This window comes from Sus scrofa, chromosome 9, assembly GCF_000003025.6.
Source record: "Sus scrofa isolate TJ Tabasco breed Duroc chromosome 9, Sscrofa11.1, whole genome shotgun sequence".
Taxonomy (NCBI): domain Eukaryota; kingdom Metazoa; phylum Chordata; class Mammalia; order Artiodactyla; family Suidae; genus Sus; species Sus scrofa.
This window is the reverse complement of record NC_010451.4, coordinates 37,052,609-37,076,436: the sequence shown is the minus strand read 5'-3', so window position 1 is coordinate 37,076,436 and position 23,828 is coordinate 37,052,609. Positions and strand designations below refer to the sequence as shown.

The following is a 23,828-nucleotide window of genomic DNA, read 5'->3' as shown; positions in this document are numbered from 1 at the left end:
AAAAAAAATTATAGCAGTAATAACTCCAAGAAGTATGAAGAAGAAAGCCAAGCATTTAAAGGAAGCATTTAATAAGATAATATATGGTTTCTCTCTTTCAAGCATAACAAAAGAAGATCAGTTCTTTGACCTTTAAGCATCAAGAGGACTTTAAAATTTGACCTGATAAAACATGCAGCCTCTCAGTAAGCTAACAAATTTGAAGAGTGAAATAAACATGGCAGTAATCCCCCATTCCTGGAATAAAGATTCCCATCACTAATACCAATTTGGAAGAATTATAGAACCCTGCAACAAATCTCTAAATCAGTATAATAATGGAATTCTATTTCCTTTACCAGTCTGGCCTTTAAAAGTATCCACATGATTGTAACTCAATAAAGCTAAGGAAAAATTCCAGACATAGATTTCAATATTCCTATGTAACCTATTCTATGTCCCTCTGCATTTCCATCTCACTATTAAAAATGCGTATTTAAGTCAATATTAACAATCGGAAGGCAAAAAAAAAAAAAAAAAAGACGGAGCTCCTGTCGTGGCTCAGTGGTTAACAAACCCAACTAGGATCTATGAGGACAGGGGTTTGATCCCTGGCCTTGCTCAGTGGATTAAGGATCTGTCATTGCAGTGGACTATGGCATAGGTGGCAGATGCAGCTTGGATCCTGAGTTGCTGTGGCTTTGGCATCGACTAGCTGCTACAGCTGTGATTGGACCCTTAGCCTGGGAACATCCGTGTGCCATGGGTGTGGTCCTAAAAAGACAAAGACAAAAAAAAAAAAAAAAAAAAAAAAGATAATTAGCAAGGACACTATCTTTAGGCCTTGAACAGATTTGGTTTCCCAGTATTTGAGGTATTCCTAGATGTTTTACTGATTCTTATTTTAATTCTGTTGTAATCAAAGTACATACTCTGTAGGAATTCAACCCTTTTAAATATATTACAGTTTATAACTTAGTATATTGCGTAGTATGGATATACTCTGTGAACCGGAAAAGAATAAACATCCCGCAGTTACTGGATGCATTGTTCTGAAATATCAGTTAGGCCTAGGTGGTCGATAGTATGGTCCAGATAGATGCTCACTGTCTTCATATGCCTACTGGCTTTTTTCAACCTAGCTGCTCTATCATTTGCTGATTAAGGAGAGATCAATGGCCCTGGAATGACTTGGGGTTCTCCTTCTCCAGCTCTCTCTTCCAGAGGTCTGCTCTCACTCTGAGGGCCTTAACTGTCCTGGCCCAACTCATTTCCTCAAACCAGAAAGACCACTTCTGCATACTTCCTATGAAAAGGGCCACAATGGACCATCCACCCTGTGCCAGCCAGTCCTTCCCTGCTAGCTTTGACTTCCTTTGAAAAATCTGCTTACTTTTGCTCTCTCTTGAGTCTTTAGGTTTTTGTTTTGTCCAAAATTTATGATTCTGAATTGCAGGAGGGTCAGCCTATTAGACGCTTACTATACTTACCCCTTTGCAGACTGAATTTTTCAATATTACTTTGTATGTATGTTTGTGTATATGTGTATTTCTATCTGAAACTTAATAATAAACCCAAATACTCAAGGGTCTCAGGAAGGCCAGAATCCATAAAAAGTATGACAGAATGAATTCAAAGACTCAATAACTTTGGGATCACAACAACAGCAAGAGGAAGATCATTAACAGTACTGATCAGATGTGCATTAAATTAAGATAACTCTGATGGCTCTGTTAGAAGATGGACTGAGAAAGGAGACTGGCTAGGGGACTACCTTAACAGTCCAAAGAAAGAACAGGGAGAGGATAGTGGTGAGCATAAAGAGGAAGGGAACTGGGTCAAAGAAATTACAAGTATACAGGTAAGTAAGTTCCCAAGAAATCAAAGGGAATGTTAGAGTAGAAGTCATGAACATTTTGCCCCCCCAATATCACGCCATTAACTCCTCTCTCCACGTTTCTTAAACTCACTGTTAGCACCTCAGTCTACCTAGAAATGGGAAAATCAGTCTTGATCATGTCAAAACTCGTCCACACCGTATTAAAAGTGGGCCTCACTTCAATCACCATACTCTGGCCCATTGAGCCAAACAATTTATCATTCTTTTCAATACAGGGACCCAGGTTAACACCACTAACTGATCAGTCACCACTTAATAGGAAACCTATCTGCTCTCCTTGATTTATATTTTGATCAGACTGATCTACCAAAATGATTAATATATAATCAGACTAAATAAATATATTTTAAGTGACCCCTATTTATACTGCACACTCAAATTCATATACTGAGCCTCTTAGCCTAGCACAATCTACCTATCCAAATTGAGCTGATTCCTTTACATGTATCTTCACAACTCCACTCAGTCCTTTTGCACAATATAACATGTACATTTCTATCTGCAAGGCTTTGTTTATGCTAAACAAAACAAAACAAACTTACAATTATAATTCTTAGCTAGGTTCCTTTCTTCAAGGCTCAATTCACATCCGACCCTCACAGGTCCTTGCACTACCTCCCTCCAAAACATTTCTCTAAGACACCTAAGCTAATAGGCATTGATAATCAGATAATAGGTATTGATAATCATCTTTTAATGCTTATGCTCTCTATACTTAACCAAACTACAAATAACATGAGTATAAGCAATTCAGTGGTCATGAGGGAAATGCAAATCAAATCCACAATGAGAAACCATTTCATATCCAGTAGGATGGCTATAACCAAAAATTCAGAGGAGTTCCTGTCATGGCTAATGAACCCGACTAGTACCCATGAGGATGAGGATTCGACCCTTGGCCTCGCTCGGTGGGTTAAGGATCCAGCATTGCTGTGAGCTACGGTGTAGGTTGCAGATGCAGCTCGGATCTGGTGTTGCTGTGTGGCTGTGGCATAGGCCTGCAGCTACAGCTCCGATTAACCTCTAGTCTGGTAACTTCCATATGCTGCGGGGGTGGCCCCCCAAAAAAAGACCAAAGCAAAAGAGACAGATAATAACAAGTGCTAGTGAACATACGGAAGGATTAGAGTTCTCTTACACTGTTCGTTGGAAATGCAAAAGGTACAATCACTCTGGAAAGCAGACTTGCAAAAAGTTAACCATAGTCACCACATGACCTAGCACAACTGCAATCCTAGGTATATACCAAAAAGAAATGAATACTTATGTACATGAATGTTCACGGCAGCATCATTCATAATTCATAATCTTTTGCCAAAAGATGGACACTAGATGAATGGATAAACAAAATGTGGTGTATTTGTGTGGAATTATTTTGACCGTAAAAAGGAATGAAGTACTTATACATGAAACTATATGAATAAAGCTTAAAAACATGCTAAGTGGCATTGAGAACTATATCTAGATACTCATATTGCAACAGAACAAAGGTGGGGGAAAAAATGTATACATGTGAGAGTAAACTGATCCCCATGCTGTACAGCGGGAAAAAATAAATAAATAAATAAATAAAATTTAAAAAATATGCTAAGTGAAAAGAGCCAGTTTCAAAACACCACATACTTGATTCCATTTATATGGAATATTCAAAATAAGCAAACCTGTAGAGATTGAAAATATATTAGTGGTTGCTTATGGCTGAGGATAAATGGAGGATGAAGGCGTTACTGCTAAAGGGTATGGGGTTTTCTTTGACAGGTAATAAAACACTAATTGTGGTGATGGTTGGACAAATCTTCAAATAAACTACTGAGCTGTACACTTTAAATGGATGAACTATATGATACATGAATTATATCTTAATAGAGTTGTTATTAAAAAAAAAAAAAGAGGGGATATGGGGAGTTTTCACTGTGGCTCAGCAGGTTAAGGACACGATGTTGTCTCCTTGAGGATGCAGGTTCCATCCCTGGCCCTGCTCAGTGGGTTAAGAATCCGGCACTGTGGTGAGCTGTGGCATAGGTCACAGATGCAGCTTGGATCCCGCATTGCTGTGGCTGTGGTATAGGCCAGCAGCAGTAGCTCTGATTCAACCCCTCATCTAGGAACTTACCTATGCCAAAGATGCAAGCCCTTATTTAAAAAAAAAGAAAAAAAAGAAAGAAAGAAAAGAAAAGAAAGAAAGAGAGAGGATATGGGAGACACACTCAGAGTCTTCCACTGAGAAGGGAATAACATGATGCACTAATTTCCAACACATTCAACCATACATTAAGTCTTCAAAGTCTAATAAAAGAGTTCAGCATCTGAATTATTTACTTTATTCTTGCTGATAAAGTCACAATTATAAATGCTAATTATAAGACTTAATAATTAAGACTATTCAGAGAACTCTTAAAAGGGAGGACTCTCCTTCGAAGTCATGTTTTAAGATATTTCTGCATCAACTTTCTTTTACTTGGTACTATGATCAGATTTGTATTTCAAAGGTAGTAGTGCTCATAGTAATGAACTTGGATAATACAAAAACACATAAATAGAAACAGCCCTCCACTTGCTTCAAGGTTCCTCAACACTTTCGGCAGAGATCCTTCTCCTCTTCCAAAACTAACCAACCCCAACTACTGGCCCTGACTCTGCTCTCACCCTTTTCCTCTTCCTCCACCTATCTGATCCAACACAGCCTTCAATACTAATCAAGTCCCACCCTCTCCAGAAAGATCTCTGGGACTCTAGCCCAAATTCGAAACATTGTATTACTACAAGCAAATATTTTGCCTTATTTTTCTTCTATCTTGTACACAGCTATCTTACATTGTTAGTTCACTCAGTGTTTCCACATAAATGTCCTATCTCTTCACCTTTTAACTTTCCTGAGAGCTGACAGGTCTAACTGTTTCATATTTGGTACAATAACATGTCCCCATTAAGTGACTCAAACAAACACCTGATCAATTGTAGGGGGGAAATTGTGGCAGAAGATATTTAAGGCAAACTGATATAAACAATCTCTAATACTCAGGCGAACGCATTCTGCCTGAAGGTTCAGAATGTGTATTCTTTCCTCAATAGATTTTCGGTCTAGGAATTATGAATTATTTCAGTGAAAGTAGGAATAAATAAGTTCCTGTGGCTGTGGGTGTTTTTACAGAGATTTCAACAGAGTAAGAAAGAAGCTGGAGTTCTAAGTAATCCAGCAGGGTCTTTCAACCTGAGAAAAGAGAGACATAAATAGCTTCATTAAATGACTGTTTCTTGGCACCTTCTAAGGCTTCACATTTCACAGAATGTGTGCAACTCAACACACGGACACTATTGGAAAAATGCTTCCTACTGCAACGAAAGTACACTTCTCCCCAATTTCTGGCCTGAGGTATTCCTAGAAAACTATATAAAGCCATTCAAAATGATATTAATGAGATATAATTAAGTACTCATGAACGGAAGATCTGAATTTGAAAAAGCTCATGAATAATCATTCTCCCTTATACTACTAAATACACTTTTGCGGAGTTCCCGTCGTGGCTCAGTGGCTAACGAATCCAACTAGGAACCATGAGGTTGCGGGTTCGATCCCTGGCCTTGCTCAGTGGGTTAAGGATCTGGCGTTGCCGTGAGCTGTGGTGTAGGTTGCAGACGCAGCTCAGATCCCGTGTTGCTGTGGCTCTGGCGAAGGCTGGTGGCTACAGCTCCAAATCAACCCCTACCCTGGGAACCTCCATGTGCTGTGGGTGTGGCCCTAGAAAAGGCTAAAAAAAAGACACACACACACACACACAAAACACTTTTGACAAGATGTGAACACACACACCTGGTTTAAAATAACTAGATAATTTTGAGGATCATGCTTACTCATGTCTCAAAAAGAGACAGCACAAGAACTGCCTAGCAGTTTTTTGTTTCTCTTTTTTTTTTTTTTTAAACGGCCAAATCCACATCATATGGAAGTTTCCAGGCCAGGGGTGAAATCGGAGCTGCAGCTGCTGACCTACACCAAAGACACAGCAACATCAGATCCAAGCCGCATCTGCAACCTACATCAACAGCTTGTGGCAACACCAGATCCTTAACCCACTAAGAGAGACCAGGGATTTAACCCGCATCCTTGCAGACACTATGTTAGGTCCTTATCCCTCTGAGCCACATTGGGAACTCCTGACTAGTAGTTCTTAGATTGCTTCTCCAGGCTTCCTAAATGTGAGCCAACAGGAATCCAGTGGTGCTGCCCCTGGAGGAGCATTTGTGCCTGGAGAAACAAGAAGCCTGCCTTCATTTGCCCCTGCCTCTGCCAAAGTTAATATCCCAGCTGAAGAAGTATACAACTGTGGGAAAGAGTCTTGCAAAGTCTCCCTGGTACACACACACCCTCTGTCTTTACTCAAAACATATTTAGACCTAAAACAAACCACTGATAGGGTAGCATGAGGATCAAACTGATCTCTGTAAGTAAACTTACTCTAAAATAAACTGACTGATAGTTCAACATAAGTATCTTTTCCAAAGGATCTTCTCAACTATCTTTAGAAGGTGAGTGAAGGTGAGGTTTTCTCGTGAACCCAGAGGACTACATCAAGAAAACAGGTCCTGTAAACCCGCTATAATGGAAAAAAATAAAAATCATTACACACACACACACACAAAAAAAAAAGAAAAGAAAAAAGAAAACAGGTCCTAGAGATCAAAATAATCAACATACAGAGGAAAGGATGATGGATGAATTAGTCAAGCTTAGGAAATTATTTCACACGAGGTATTTATTTACTCTGTGTCTAATCCAGCTTCTCAAATCCAATAAATACAAGGGTCCTACCTAAGATTAACTCATTCGGTCAACCAGTATTTTCTACCCGTTACATTCCCAGAATATTTTTCTATCAAACGGTACAGTCTCAAATTGGGGTAAGGAATCTGATTAAACAGGCAAAAAAGATCGATAGTATGTGAAGTAGAGGCCCTACTCATTTGTTTATTCATTCATTTATCTCATTCAACAAAAAGTTACTAAAAACCTACTATAATGACAGGCAACTTGACAGATATAAGGACACAGAAATGAATAATATATATTCCCTAGTGGGAGGAAGGGACTGGGGTTTGGGATTGGTATATGCACACTGTGGGATCTGGTATATGGATTGGCTAACGGGGACCTGCTGTATGGCACAGAGCCCTGTATCCAATATTCTGTGATAATCTATGTGGGAAAAGAACCTGAAAGAGGATGAATATGTGTATATGTATAAATGAATCACTTTATTGTACAGCAGAAATCATTACAACCTTGTAAATCAGCTTCAACAAAACTTTCTTTTTTTAAAGTACATTGCATAGCGGAGAAAGAAGCAATAGGGCAGTGCTGTGTTCAGTGCTTTGAGGGCATAAGGACAGGGCGCTCAGGAGGCACACTCTGGAGCACCTGACTTGACCCAGCAAACGTAGCTGCCCACTACTTTAAGCCTTATCAAACAAAAGCAAGGGTTCTCACTTGGAGGAATGAATACTCTGGTATTCATGTTGATCATTTAAATTTAAGTCGCTTTTCTATATTTTGATTTGGGAGAAGCACACCAAAACAGACAGACAGAAGGAACCAGTTCTGACTTTCTGCTGCTACCAAGCACCAAGAGACAATCATCCATGGGTCGCCCACGTTTCAGTACATCTTAAATCAGTTACTCTTCCAGATTATCTTTTCAAGGGTGTCAATACAGCATTCAGTCTTAAAAGACAGAGATGGCACTGCACTCGGAGGCAGCAAACAGATTAATAAAGTTAACAATGTCTCCCTCTGGGTGAAGGCCGGGCAGGTTTGCTGTCAGTCCTCTTCTGAGGCTGGGGTTTTCTAGCTCTGAACAAACGTATTCTGTGGACAGCTCCAACCTGGGGACTCCTCCCATGGCTCCTATGGAACTTAGAGACAGGGCACCAAGGACAGCTCCAACCTGGGGACTCCTCTCATGGCCCCTGTGGAACTTAGAGACAGGGGACCAAGGACAGCTCCAACCTGGGGACTCCTCCCATGGCCCCTGAGGAACTGCAGAGATCAGGGGACCAAGGCAAACTTGAAGCTCATGCAGCCTGCTGTGCCATCAGTTGCCTAGCAATGTATATCAAAATGTGGCAGGCTAACTGTAGCAAGTAGGGTAGAACCTCAGACTCTTCATGGTTCTGGAAACCTGGAAATAACTTGTTTTTCTCTTTTCAGTACAGAAATAAGAAAAGACAAACTAATATGCAATTTCCACCACAGAATAGGGCTAGTTAATGGGAGATGAGGTAAGAAAGAGAGGAAGAATTACCAGTATACTGTCTCTAAACCTGTAATTACAAATCTGGTATAAAAGCTGGTTAGCTAAGCTGGTGTCGTAGACAGGTTGGAAACTAGATAGGAAGGTAGGCTCTAGGACATTGATAGCATGTTCCTGGGCAATAAAATACTTGCTCCCTCCTTTCTGTGGAAGGGAATGTTAGAAATAGAGTATTATTTCTAAACACACCCACTAAAAACCAAATCTTTGTTCAAGTTATTAAATAAAATGGTTCAATAGCTATTAAAACATGTATTACTAAGTATGCTTGAAATTGAGTAACCTAAAAACCCTTAAAAAGAGTAAGGAGAAAATAAGACTCACTAAAAGCTAGCTTTTCAGATTCCTTAAAAAAAAAAAGAGTTCAGTCTCAGAAAGAGATAGAGAACTGAACAGAAACTCACCTACTCTTTGATTTGTGAAGTTCTACTTTATGGAATGTTGGCAGATAGGAAAAATAGCCCAGACAGATCAAAAGATGCAAAAGAAGAAAGAAAATAATGCTGAACCAAACCACAAGAGAGAACATTATTCAGCAAGTCCTTACTAAGTGTTTTTGGAATATGCAACCATTTCCAACATCAAACATTCTGAAATTAGTATACCTTCCAAAATTAGGCATCGCAGCAAGGAAGAAAGCATTCCTGCGCTCAGCTGCTTCCCATGACAAAACTCAGCAGGTACAAAAATTTGTGCAGGTGGAAGAATTATTCTAATCGGGATCACCCAAAGGATGTAATAGAAATAGGCCATTTTAATTTAGAAAACAAACTCAGGTAAGAATTATTACTTGGAGGCAGCCTCTATGGTGATTGCCACTGAGAAATTAATTGACTCCCTTATTCCACAAATGTGAGGGGTGGAGAGGGAACAGGCCAATGGGAGGAAAATCGTTATCAACAGAGATTATCCCTGAAAATATGAGCTGCGTCCTCTATGTGCTCTAGCAAAGGTGCAATATGTGATTTCTATCACATCTGCCAAATGCTTAGGATTTTCTTCATATATGCCAGGGACATTTACAGTGTCCAGTATACTAAGGCACTTATTTCTGGAGCTTAAAATTAACGCACTATAAGAATCACCTCTACACTGGCTTTATTAGAACTGTAACAAAGTATCACCCTGTTTTCCATCATTTATTATACCAAATAAAAGCCAGCAGATTCTGTGCCCAACAGTATATCAGGACCGTCTGTCACCTCCACTCTAACAGCCAGCCGGCAAGCTAAAAAGAAGGAAGAAAAACAAACCGAAAACAGCAACAGCACTCTCGAGGGCTAAATGCCTGCCTCTTGCTTAAGAGAGATAAACTTTTCATGCTATGTCAAAACACTCTCAGCTTGAAAAATAAACAAAAATGTTTAAATTCAATTTACTACAACTTCATCGTAGATGTTTCTAATTATGATTTGTTTAGGAAAACATTATTGTTTCCTTTCATTTTGATACTAGGGATGAAAGGGCTGTGGCTGAATGCCATAGGAGAGACTCACTGAGAGAAAATGACTGCACTCTAGAAACAAGCATTTGTGTCTACTAGTGAAAGATGCTGCAGAGACCGCCACTACAGGCACGAAGTGCGGTTACCTGCTCTCAAGGAGATTCATCTTACTACGCGTTTCTTTGCAAAGTCAGTGTGTCTACCAAAAGCCCATTGACCGATTGATTCTTCCTCGTAATCTCTCCCTCCTTTCTTGTTTAAAAGGGCACACTTTAAACAAGGAACCAGTCCCAAAAAGAGCCAAGGAACTCTCATATCCCAACTGTGCTGGTGTCCCTTAGAGGGCCAAACCCCATCCCCCCAAAATAACCCAAAAGGCATGGCGGGGTTAAAGAGAAACTACACCATTGTCTAAATGACAAACAGTATGTTCCATTCATTAAACATCATTCACTACACACACAGATACCCCACAACATTATCGTGGGCCACACAAACATAAGAGCTGGCGGGGGCAGGGAGTGATGTAGAAGGCTTTACGATCAAATGGTAAAAAGAGAAAAACAATCGTCCACCCCAGAGAGAGACAAAGAAAGCAGCAAAAAAGGCAGAGAAAGTAAAGAGCCAGGAAAACAAAGAGATTCATTTCACTTTTTTAGTAATTTTTCCTTAATATACCTTAGAACATTATTGGTCTATGATGAATTGGAAATTAAAATATTAGCACTTCCGTAAACATAGCTTAAGAAATTTGGTCCTAAACACTTTAAAAATTTAAATCTTGAAATCACTACGCTAATCTCATGTTTATTTTATATAGTTTATACTTAGACTTCACTTTTACTGAAAATACACCTTTCTTAATATACAGGCATTCCTCTTCCAACTGAACTTTATTGAAGTACCACTGCTCTAATTTACTTGTTAGCACCTGCTCTCAAGTGGGTCTGAATTCTCTTTCCCTCCCCCCTGCCAGGCCTAGATTCCAAGTGCAATTAACCAACTGGCAAATCACACACATGCTCAGGGCACCAGCAAAAGCTGGAGTATTTTAAGAAGAACATGTTTTTGAAATAATGTATTTCAACAAAAACATGAAGCAGTCATCATGGAAAGAATAATAACTAGAGGAGTTTTACTGTTTTAAAATGTAGTATTCGGTTTCAAATTCCATTTAGGCAGAGGGAACATAGAATCATCAGCCCCTCAAGCATCTCGAGGCCTTCTTCTTACACTACACTCCCAGGGAGGCCCCTCTGACCATCCTACCCTTCGAAATGCAACACCCCACCCCTGAGCTCTGCCTTCCCCTTTCCTCGCTTCAGTATTCCCTCGGGGCATATTCTTTGTCCATCTCCCCACACTAGAACGTAAGCTCCATGAGAAGAGGGAACGGTGATGCTCTCAATGCCTGGCACATAACAGGTATGCAGTAAATATTTGCTAAAGGAGTGATGTTTTTAAAAATTCTCATTAATTCCTTGTTTACTAAGCCTCCATTTCACCTACAGTAGAAACTTCCATCATAGGAACAAGGCTTCGCATCAAAGCAAATGTGATTTAACTACCAGATGACACTGGCTTCAGCTGCTGCCTTGGACTTATATACAGCAGGATGTTTAAAGCTTGTTTATAAAACATATGCTGAAAAGAACAAAGTCAAAAGGGAAATACATTTGGACAAATTTAAGAGTTGAAAAGAAACTTGAAGAGTTAAATCCTGTGTCACCACAATGACAGTCCTCCCATTAAAAACCTTTAGATAAATATAACCATACTGATGGCTTAGACTTAAGAACAAAGGCGCTCATGAAGAGCATACTAGAATTAACCTGTTTGTAAGTAGAGAACCCAGCAAATTAGTCTAAACTGCCTTCAATTATATTTGTGTGTGTGTGTGTCACTTGCTGATTACTTTGAAAAGCTCCTTATTTCTTTTTTTCCATAGATTTTTATTTCTTTAATTTTTTGATAAGTAGAGTTGATTTACAAGGTTGTATCAATTTCTGCTGTACAGCAACATGGCCCAGTCACACACACACGCGCGCACACACACACACACGTATACACACACATTCTTTTTCTCCTATTATCTTCCATCATGTTCTATCATAAGTGATTGGATATGGTTCCCTGTGCTATACAGTAGGACTTATTTCTGATTATTCTAATAATCAAGTTCAAGGGCAACTTACATGACCTCAAGAATAACCTGTCCTATTTCAAATTTCTTTTATTACCTTCACTTTACCTTAAAATGAAGATATGTATATCCTGATAAGTGCAGTTCTTGAAATTTAGGCTATAAAAGTAGGTCATGAGAAAATCCAGTAGTCAGCAGCTGCTTTAAACACTTAATATGTACAAAACTAGCAAATGAAGGGAAATAAACCAAAGTATTTTTGATGCAGTAATGAGGCAGCATGTGAAAGAATAAATGTCAAACTTTTAGCTTTCCATTGTAAATTAATATCATCAGAAATCATCTGCATACAACTCAAAATGTATGTATATCTAAGCTGAAAGTCACACAGTAACTATTGCTTTTGAATTGGAATGAAGCTTATAAGAATTAAGTGCAGAATACACAAAAATAAATGGCACCTGTAAAAAAAACAAGAGAACATATATACCAACTCTATTTGATCTACTCAACATTTAAGATTACGGTTCATTTCATGATACCGAAAACTGAGAATAAAGCTCTTGACCCCTAGGTTTGATTTTAAAGAGCTTTCTCTTCTGTTTACTTCAACAGCATTTTATAAGACCCTTGCACACAGTTTATGACAATCTCAGTAATCACCAGGAGAAATGGAAATTAAGACACTCATCTAGGTACATTAGAGTGCCAAAAAGAAAAATACTGGCAAAATAGACACTTGGAATCCATAGGTCAGTGGAATAAATAAATAAATAAAGATTTCAAGGAAGAGGCAAGATCAGCACTAAATTTTGAAAGATAAATGAGAAGGCTGGAGTGGTGAGAACATCCTAGGAAGGAATCCTTCAAGTGGAAACATACTGGGAAGGATGGGCTGGGCTGGGGGTGTAAAAGGGTGGGGCTGGGTTACAAAGCCGAGCTGAAACGAAGGGAAGCATGGCAAGTCAAACACTTGGAAAAAACAAACAAACAAAACAAACAAACAAACAAAACACTGACTTGATAGAGGTTTACAGGAAGATGAATCAGAAGAACATTCCCTTTGGGGCCAGTTACAAGGCTTATCCCACGAGCCGAGTCCAAGGTGAAAAGGGTCTGGAGGTAAACTAGTGGTAGTGCTGGCAGGAAGTAAAAAAGAACCCTAAACGGTAGAAATGACAGAAATCAAAAATAGCACAACCAAAAGAGTTGGATGTGCCTGGGCACAACAAATTCCAGTTCTGCCATTTCACTAACTGTGGGACAGTAAACAAGCGACCGAACTTTCCAAAGCCTCTGTTTCTTAACTTGCAAAACACGGGTAATACTGTGTAAGACTACAGTAAGAGTTTAAGCTATGAGATGCAATATTCAAAGGCATGGCAGATTATAGAAAACCAACAGATGCTCATCATTTCCTGATCCTCTTCTACAAAAACACAGTTATCTGCAAGAAATTTCCGGAAATAAGTTAGCATAGTTCATTCCCATTTTTAAATCAGATAATTATGGGGATTAAAAAAAAAAAAAAAAACCCAGCTAAATCAGCACGCTTCTAATGCAGTTCATCAGCATGTCCAATCACTCCCCAAACAAGGGCATTACTTTCTCTCATCTCCATTTTTTTTTAAGCCCGCACCTACAACATATGAAAGTTCCCAGGCCAGGGACTGAATCTGAGCCGCAGCTGCAACCTACATTGTAGCTGCAGCAACACCAGATCCTTTAATCCACTGTGCTGGGCCAGGGATTGAACCCGTGCCTCTAGAGCAACCCAAGCCACTGCAGTCAGATTCTTAACCCACTGTACAGGAACTCCTCTCATGTCCATTTTTAAATCAAGTCTCAAAAACATAAACAGTATTATATAACCTAATGTCTTTTATACAAAATCTTCTAGAAATATACTGCACAATATTATCAATATTCCATAAGAATGTTGCCAGTTTAAACTGAACAGAGAATATCACTCAGAAAAATATTCATATAATAATTAAGTTCATTTAATGACTCTACATGAAATATCTACTGTTAATATCACTTTTAGGTCTATTTATAATCAATTGATTCACTTTGACAGGGCATTGTGCTTGCCCAGTTATGGTCTGATTATCTCAAATTATAAACTCTCCTTAAAAATCTAGCTGTGATGTCAACTGGACTTACGATATCGGTACAGGCTTAGCATTCTCCAGATCAATGCAGGACACAGAAAATGTGAAAAATCCTCTACCAACCATGCACAGAAGCAGTTTGTTTCCTGATACTACACCTAAAATAATGAAATGCATTCACTTTTTCTTTTCTGCAGTCCTGATTCAGAAAAAGGCCTTATTTTTTCAGCATTATTTCAGACACTGCCTAGCCATGGCACTGGCAAAACTCTATCACCCCTTTATCGATATGTTCCTATTATATTTCATCAAGTGGAAATAATAGCTAACACTATGTTAGTGTACTTTGCAACTATGTACACAAAGAAGGAGATGTGTCCACAAAATCTGCCAAGTAATTATTCTATAGAGACGGACACTAAGGCCTAGAAAGGCTAACTACTGAAACTGAACATCACATCGGAAATAGCTCCTCACACCCAACACACACTGTCTTATTGCCTTGTTTTTGCTGATTCTGCAGTCTTTGCTTAGAATGCTTTTTCCTCCTTCCTATTAACTCATAACTATCCTTAAAGGTACAACTTCCCTCAGGATATCTGCTCTACTGCAATGCCAATATTAACACTTTAAAACATCTGGTTTCAAGAATCAGTAAGTGAGAGTTCCCACTGTGGCTCAGCAGAAGTGAATCCCACTAGTATCCAAGAGGATGTAGGTTTGATCCCGGCCTTGATCAAGGAGCTATGGTGAGCTATAGTGTAGGTCACAGACTTGACTTGGATCCTGCATTGCTGTGGCTGTGGTATAGGCTGGCAGCTGCAGCTCTGATTTGACCCCTAGCCTGGGACTTTCATATGCCACAGGTATGGCCCTAAAAAGTGGGGGAGAAAAAAAATAGAATCAATAAGTGAACAGAAATCCAAGATTCTGCACTGAAATTTTGGCTTAATAATCTGCTATGTTTACTAAAGTATAAGCCTCTGAAACTATGAACCTACCAGAATCCTTGGCACCTAGGAGGCACTCAGTAAGTGAGGAAGAAGAGAAAGAGGAAAGAGGATGAGACAAGAGGCAAAAAATCTCAGCCTCCATACATGGGAATCTTGATTCAGAACTTCAAGTATTTTTATAAAAGAATACTCATAAACAACAGTTTAATAATAAAGTTAGCTAATCTATGTTTTACCACCAACAGAGAGTTCTTAAAATATTAAGAATTTTGTGCCAAAATGTAAAATTAAATAGAAACAGAATACAGATTCAACTCTAAGAACAAAGAATAATCTATGAGTAGTACTCAAATCTTAATTAAAACTAATCTATGTTTACTGTTGGGAAAGCTTTAAAAGGACACTTGCTCAGCTAAAATGGAACCCACCTATTAGCGTCATTTCTAAATAATTATAAAATATGAGAGAGAAAAGTATGTATTTAGAGATTTCATTCTCATATTTAAGAATCTGTTTTAAAATCATTTTCAATTTAATCATTTTAATGATACATTCACACTCTTCTCTAACACTGTTTCCCTGGAGGTTTAACTTTTAGATACCCAACAGCCCATGAGGCAAAAGCCAAAAAAAAGTCTCTTCCCTACGGTGGGAGGTCAGCTCACCTTCCCTTACTGCCTTAGTGCCTGATCAACCCATGTGTGCTCTCTCCTGCCCTTTTCTTTCAATACTCCATCATTTATGACTCCCTCTCCAATTCGAGGGAGATCTGCTTCTCTGTCAATGCCTTGAACTGTCAGATGGAAAAGGCAGTCTTCCAGAGGATGTTGCTTGTACCTGGTGCTCAGTACCTCTCTTCTCCATTCATACCCACCTCTAAAGAGGTAAACATATCAATTCTGTATTCCAAGTGTCTACACACAATGAGTGACTCAAAGTTACTTACAGTGTTGTCAATTGCCCTGGCACCACCCATTTACAGAAAGTGAACTACACACAAATGACACTAAGCAACAGGAGAAAGGAGAAAGGGGATGTGATTTGACATCAGAGGTAGATCTGACCATCTAACTCCACCATGGCGACCTTGGAAAGGTCACTTAAAAGTCTCAAATTTTCAGGAGTTCCCATCATGGCTCAGTGGTTAATGAACCCGACTAGCATCCATAAGGACGTGGGTTCAATCCCTGGCCTCTCTCAGTAGGTTAAGTTTCCAGTGTTGCAATGAGCTGTGGTGTAGGTCGCAGAAGCAGCTTGGATCCCATGTTGCTGTGGCTGTGATTCAACCCCTAGCCTGGGAACCTCCATATGCCGGGAGTTTGGTCCTAAAAAGACCAAAAAAAAAGTCTCTGAAGTTTTCAATATCATCATCTGCCTTTCCTGATGTAAAGATAAAATGAGTATTTGTGAGAAAAGTATTTGGTATATGGTAACATACAAAAAAATACATTATTGTATTAATGATAATGATATGATAAAAAAACTTCCATGTAATCTATAATCCAAGTGTTCCCACCGACTCCAAGTCTCAACTGAGGTCTACGATTGCTCCAAGGGAGCAAGAAAGGAAGAAAAAAATAATTAAAACAGAGAATAGACTGTGATAGAGGTAATGAAATCAGTTCTCTTGTGTGCCTGGTATGCTGTCCCTAAAGACAGTTCTAAAACAGGAGGAACAAAAATATCTAAACAAAGGTAACAGTGTCTAAAAAAGCACTTGGTCTCCCAAGAGGAACAGATTCATTTATATGTGTAAATGAGAGTACTATTTTCCATTTGGAGTATGTTTGTATGGTTTTCTTTATCAGGTCTATCCTTAAAAAATAGGTAATAAAGGGAGTTTCCTCTGTGGCACAATGGAATTAGCAGCATCTCTACAGCACTCTGACACAGGTTTAATCCCCAGCCTGGCACAATGGGTTAAAAGATCTGGTGTTGCTGCAGCTGCAGCATAGGTCACAACTGTGGCTCAGATCTGATCCCTGGCCTCAAAGAGAACTCCATATGCCATAGTGCAGGCAAAAAAAAAAAAAAAAGAAAGCAATAAAGAAAAAAGCAGCCTCCAGTGAGTGATGGCTGCAATGCAATACAAAAATATAAAATGCAAAAACAAAGGCTAAATAGGAAAGCCAAATGGATTGTGGATACAAAATCACACTCAAAATCAAATGCCTTGAAAACACAATAATGAATAAAAATATATAATTTAAGTGCAAATAAGTATTGATTTTGAAAACTCAAAGGCAGATAACAGGTACAGCTGACAAGCCTTTCTATTTCTATTTCAGCTAAAGAGTCAATAATTTTAACTCTATTTTTTGTGTATAGCACTAGGGAATATGCAGGAAGAAACAGAAAAGCATTCCTATATCAGCATCTCAAAATCCTCTAACTGCTCCAAAAGTTCTATCATATTTGACACATACACCATAATACTTCCAGTTTATTATGTTTTTAAAAAAATGCAGGTATTTTAAAGATAGAACTTTTCAGTATACCACGTAAAACAAAATTTTCATCACTACTACTAGATACTTTTATTTACTATCTCACGCTTATAGAAAGTTCGACAATATCTTTTGAATCATTACAACTCGACTACACAAATCATACTTAGCTTCAAAATATAGATTTCAAAGAATAAACTCTCTATATATGAATTCTACATAATTAATAGCAAACAAAACTATCAAAGCAAGAAGATATAAAAGTGATTCATGAAACATTTCTGAAGTTTGCACTAGGTCTTAGACACTGTATCCATGAACACACACTGGTCTGTGAGACATTAACTTCAGGAAATTCAGGATAAAAAACGTGATGTGGGCTATTTAAAAAATTAAAAGCCAGGAATAGTTACATTTAAATACATCTTGCGAATCAACAGGAAAGACCAATATCACAACAGAAACAAAGGGGGGGAAATAAGCAATACATAACGACACAGAAATTATATAATGGATAAATAAATGAATAATGTTCAATAATAGAATCAAGGAAAAATAAATTCAAATAATAAGTAATATTTCTCATTAACTCTTTTTTTCAAATCAGTAAAAACGTGAATAGTCAGTGTTGGCGTGAGTAAACGGGCACTGACATAAAGCAGTGGGAAATGATCAATATGACTTCTCTGTGGGATTGTCTGGCAAAATGTGTCAAAAGCTTTTAAAATGGTCACATTCCCAAAGTCATTATAGGAAAACTATAAGCCAACATTCCTTACGAACACAGAAGCAAAGACCCTTATCAAAATCTTACAATAGATAAAGGAAAACACATCATGAATGAATGAGTTTATCACAGGACTTTAAGGGTGGTTCAACATTAGGAAAATCAATATGCCAACAAAGTAAGAGCAGCTATATATATGTTCATCCTAACAGGTGCAGAAAAGGATCTGACAAAATCTACCATCCATTTCTGATAAGAACACTAAGCCAGCCATAAAAGGAGTGAACTTTCTCAGCCTGTTAAAAGCACTTACAAAAAACCTATGGTTAACATCAGATGTAATGATAAAGGACTGAATGTTTGCCCTAAGATCAGGAACAAGAATATGATGTCCATTCTCACTACTGCTACTCAACATACACTGTAATCAAGTAAGAAAATCAAATAAAAGACACATGGATTAGAAAGGAGAAAATGAAACCACCTTTATTCACAAATACCATGACCATCTTCAGAGAAAATCCAAACCATCTCCAAAAAAAGCCATTAGTATTAATAGGGGAGTTCCTGCCGTGGCGCAGTGGAAACAAATCCGACTAGGAACCATGAGGTTGCGGGTTTGATCCCTGGCCTCACTCAGTGGGTTAAGGATCTGGCACTGCTGTGATCTGTGGTGTAGGTCACAGATGCGGCTCAGATCTGGTGTTGCTGTGGCTCTGGCGTAGGCCCGCAGCTACAGCTCTGATTAGACCCCTAGCCTGAGAACCTCCATATGCTGCGGGTGCAGCCCTATAAAGACAGAAAGACAAAAAAGAAAAATAAATTAAAAAAAAATAGAATAGGGCAGTTTAGAATGACTGCAATTAAAAAAAAAAAAACTTTACTTCTATATTCTAGAAACAAAAAATGAGAAATTTTAAAGTGTTATTGAAAACTATAAAATAGAGAGATGAATCTAACAGGATATGTGTAAGATATGCAAGCTTAAAATTATTTTAAAATGCTAAAAGATGTTAAAGAGAGCCTAAATAAATGGAAAAACACGTCATAGTCATGAATCAGAAGAGTCGATATTGTTAAGATGTCAATTCCCCCCAAAGAGATAGATTCAACGTAATCTCAATGAAGATAGCAGCAGACTTTTGTAAAAATTAACAAGCTGATGCAAAAACTTAAATGGAGATGCAATGGTCCAAAAATAGCCATAACAAATTTTAAAGATATCAGGTCATTTGAGATTTCCTATAAAGCTATACCTAACCAACACTGGTGTTATTGGTGAAAGGATAGCTGTATAGAACAGAAGTGAATCAACACAGAGACCTACATGTACATGGTCAATTAACTTTAAACAAAGAGACAGAGTAACTAGAATGGGAAAAGCACAGTATTTTCAGAAAATAGTACTGCTTCAATCGGACATCCTCATGGCCAGGTTAGAGGAAGCTAGAACTTTGATCCTTACCTCACACCATGCACAAAAATTAAATTGAAATAAACACTAGTCCTAAATTCAAGTGCTAAAACAACAAAGCCTCTGGGGGGGAAAAAAAGGGAGAAAAACCTAAACGAGACCTTAAAAACCAGATTGTTCAAACTCGAACTTCATCAATAACTAATTGTGCAACTTTGCTTGCCTTGTCTCTGTATCTCAGTTTTTTTCCTGTTACTTATATAATGAAAGAATACCTACCTCCTAGGGTTTTTCAAGGACCAAATGAGATAATGTTTAAAAAATGCCTAATACAGATTAAGTATTCAGTAAGTATGTTTGCTAATTTTAAGATTTTTAGTCACTTCAAGAAACATCTATGCAAGTTTACAGTTCAAAACTTAACATTTCCTATTGTGAGTCTTAGAATTGTATAAAGAATAAGAGCTCAGGTTCACTTTTCATTCAGTTCTCTTTAAAGAAATGATCAAGAATAAGGCAAACAAAATAAAACAAGAGAAATAAAGAAAGGGCGGAGAAACGTATTAACTGTGCACCTACAAGCACCCCAGAAAACAGGTGCTTTATGTGGATTTTCCCTTTTGTTCCCTCTAGCAGGTGCCTACTGAGAAACAAAGGACCTACACGAAACTTTTAATAAACCTTCATAAGTGGCCTTTAAATACCAGTGCTGGCTTTCTTTTTAAAGATTCTGGATTGGTGCCCAAAACTAAAAGTCTCATTAAAAAGTAAAATTCATGTTTAGGGAGATTAAATTGTTGTAAAGAACATTTGTAATTATTCAAATCTGAAAGCAGTATGTTGAGAATCACAAAGAGGGATCTTCACCCCACAAACCAGAGAACCTCATCACCTTCCTTCATGTTATAATCATGACTCTGACTACTTTTAAAACATGCATCAGAAAACCAATAACCAAGAAGATTAAAGCTGTTCAACTTCTTAGAGTTCTCTAAGGTATAAAAAGTGAGAATTCTTTGGCACTTACTCCAGCTTTAAATATGAAGAAAGAGGAAGAGTTCGAAGCAAAGAAAGTCATTCTGCTAATTCCTCCTAGTTACTTTCCCATAGTTCCCCAAAGGCAACAAGCAGCACATGGTAAGAAGTGGTGGGAATCAACATAAGGTCCTCCACTGGGAGTAAACTCACCTGCAATGTTTTAGTCTCCTTAAGGTCCAACCCGAACACATTGCGCCGCTTCACCTTAAAGAAATCAGCGTCAAGGCCGTCTTCCTCCTCCTCCTCTTCATCTCTATCCAAGAACTGCATAGGAGCTTGCTTGCTCTTCTGCGATGTTTTGTCACCAGGGACAGCCTGAGGTTGAGACTCTTTGGCTTTTGCCAGTTTCTCTTCCATTTCTACTTCATCTTCCTTCTCTTCTTCCTCTTCATCACTAATGCCAGTAGCCTGTTTGTACTCTGTCCCTTCTGGTCTTTTCCCACCTTTCTGAAGAATAGACATCTTCTCACTGAAGTAAGCTCTAAATTCTTCCACTTCTTCATTGGTGAGAGAGGGAGCACTTGACTCAACAACTTTATCATCCTGGCTCACTTCCAGTTCTTTGGTGGGTTGTTTCTGCATTCTCTGAAGAAATCTTATCCGCGGTGCCACAGCAAGACCAAGAGACCTTAAATGTGAGTAAATGAAAACAGTTATCTCAATACACAGTGGGTATCTTTAAGAGTTTATTTTAAAATGGTTTCTCAGGATTGCGATTTTTAGAGGTGTTTGTTTGAAGAAAATGTTCCTCTGAGATGCAACTCAATCTTGACAGGTTAGGTGATCCAAAAGATGAATACCCTTTAGAAAATACTGGCGATATCCCATTTTCCATTGAGACGTTAACATGATACAAAATAAAGAGCATGAGACGAGAAACAAGGGAACAGTTCAAGTCCTAGATCAGTCTATTTTCAGTACAACTCTCTCAACCTCAGCTTCCTCAAACATAAGATAACAATACCTACCAGTTCTCTCTCATGTATTACAGCAGGTATAAATATCTGCTGTACTAACTATGTGAAAACACTCTGTAAAATGTAAATACTAAAGCTGGAAAAGACATGGCCGTAAAAGAACAAAACACAGTTCCCTGCAATGCATAACATTTAATACTCAAGTGCTACCATCCTCCCTTCTGAGACATGGAATGTGCCATAATCACTTCTATAAAAAAGATGTTTAAACTACAAACCAAAAAAAGGAAAACAAATTTTACCCTCTCCTTCTAAGACCAAGATTTACTTTATGATCAGGTCTTTCCCAGCTTCTAGGTTCCCACAGATGGATTGGGGATAAACTCTTAAAGCAAGGTCTGCTATAATAAAAAGCTAACATTACAACATGCATCCACTGTGGTTTTCCTCTAAGACACGATTCACAGAAACTGCGAAGTGGAGATGTAAAATGTGGACTCAGAAATAGGACTGTGGAAGTTCAAATCCTAGCTCTGTCACCTACTAGCTGTGGCATCAAAGGACATTATTAAACCTCTCTATACATCAGTTCTCTCATTTGCAAAATGGCGTGATAAGAGCACCTACATCATAGAGTTATTCTAAGAATAAAATGAGTTCACAGATGCAATACACCCAAAATAGTGCCCAGCACACAGGCAGCGACTACTGAGTGCTTTGCATTATTACTGTTAAGGGGGGTAATGGTTAGGATCACAAGCTCATCTCCATCAGAACATTTCTTTCAATGCATGACAGTTACAGTTACATGCCTTTCTCAGCTACTAAAACCTGAAGCTACTTTAAGTTAAAAGTATATACTCTGCACTGATTCCTAGCACAATGAACTAGGTATTTAAAACATTTCTTTAATTTTCAATAGAAGTATTTTATCAATAAAGAGGGAAAGAAAGAAAAAGAAAACATATTTCTCTTTTTTTTTTTTTGCTTTTTATGGCCGCACCCTGTCACATATGGAAATTCCCAGGTGGCTAGGGGTTGAATCAGAGCTAGAGGTGCCAGCCTATACCACAGCCACAGCAATGTGAGATCCAAGCCCCATCTGTGACCTACACTACAGCTCAGGGCAATGCTGGATCCTTAACTCAGAGTGAGGCCAGGGATTGAACCCACATCCTAATGGATACTAGTCAGATTTGTTTCTATTGCACCGCAATAGGAACTCCAAAAACATATTTCTTTGGTAAAATATTTTTTTAAACCTTTATTATATCCTACATACACAGCACTGCTTTAGGTATCAAAGTCTTCTAAAGGAAATTATAGATCAAGGAAATTATACGTTGAGACATCCAGAAAATCTAAGTAAAAAAAAACAAGTTAAACTAAACCAATAATTTAGTCTCAGAAATTAACTGTTTCCCTAAGTATCAAAATAAAAAACAAAAATCTTCAACTGTAAACAGCTGAGATTTACTGGCATCTGCAACAACAAAATGTCTCCTAAATATGGCCCTGTGGCATTAAAGACCTGTGCCTCTCCTGTTTGCTGATATCTCAGCCATGTCAATGAGAAAACTAGGATAGAGTTTCAGAAAGCACAAAAATCAGCTAAAAACCTTTATATTCAGAAACTGTAAAATTAGTAACTGGTAAACAGATAAACGAACAAAAATCCATTAGCCATGGCATGTGGTTTTCCATCCATTACCTAAACAAAAGTCAGTGACCTTACCCTGTTATCTAGCAAATTAAATGGCTCTAAAATATTGCAACTAACAAATTATCTGTTATACTGAACTTGTAATCTAACATGTAGAATAGAAAACAGTAGCTTACCCAGATACAAGTTTTTATTAGACTCAATTTAAAGGTAAAGGCACTCCAATTCCTGGAGAGCAGGCCAAATACACGGACCTTGCCTTAAAAGTACACATTTCATCACAGGCTAGATTTCATGCTGAAATTCAAAGTATGAGTAACCTCAAGGACGCTTCTACAGGATTTTCCCATAGATAGGACCCCACTGAAAAATGGGTCCTCTTTCTAAGCTGGAAAGGTTAGGGGAAAAAAGTCCTTCAAATACTAAGCCAAAACAAGACCAAGAGCTCTGTTTTCATGTAACAGTATCCTCAATTAACTAAACAGGGACATTTTGCCATGGTAACACTGAGCACCTGTGAGAAACACCGAGACGTAAAGAATATTCAGGCAGCAAGCAGCCTGGGAAACCAATCGAAAATAAGGGAAGAAATGGCCAAGAGACTTGCATCCAAAGCATTAAAAGAACTGTCTATGGTAAACCAGGCCTGTGTTTCAGAAAACAAGAGAACTACAAACTTTCAAATATTTCAAAGAATACTTATCAATTGGTCTCCATCTCCTTGAATATCAAACTAAAGGATACTACCAGTATAATTTTCAGGATTTATCCTTACAAGTAA

At 38.2% G+C, this 23,828-nt stretch overlaps 1 protein-coding gene across 1 annotated transcript in view; it reads right to left on the bottom strand.

Annotated features, from left to right (window-relative positions):
* DDX10 (DEAD-box helicase 10) overlaps nucleotides 1–23,828 on the bottom strand; it is a 259,403-nt gene that overhangs the window by 189,537 nt on the left and 46,038 nt on the right. Inside the window, exon 13 of the mRNA XM_021062753.1 lies at nucleotides 20,618–21,095. Coding sequence (XP_020918412.1) covers nucleotides 20,618–21,095 — 478 coding nt within the window. The remainder of the gene's footprint in view (nucleotides 1–20,617; nucleotides 21,096–23,828) is intronic.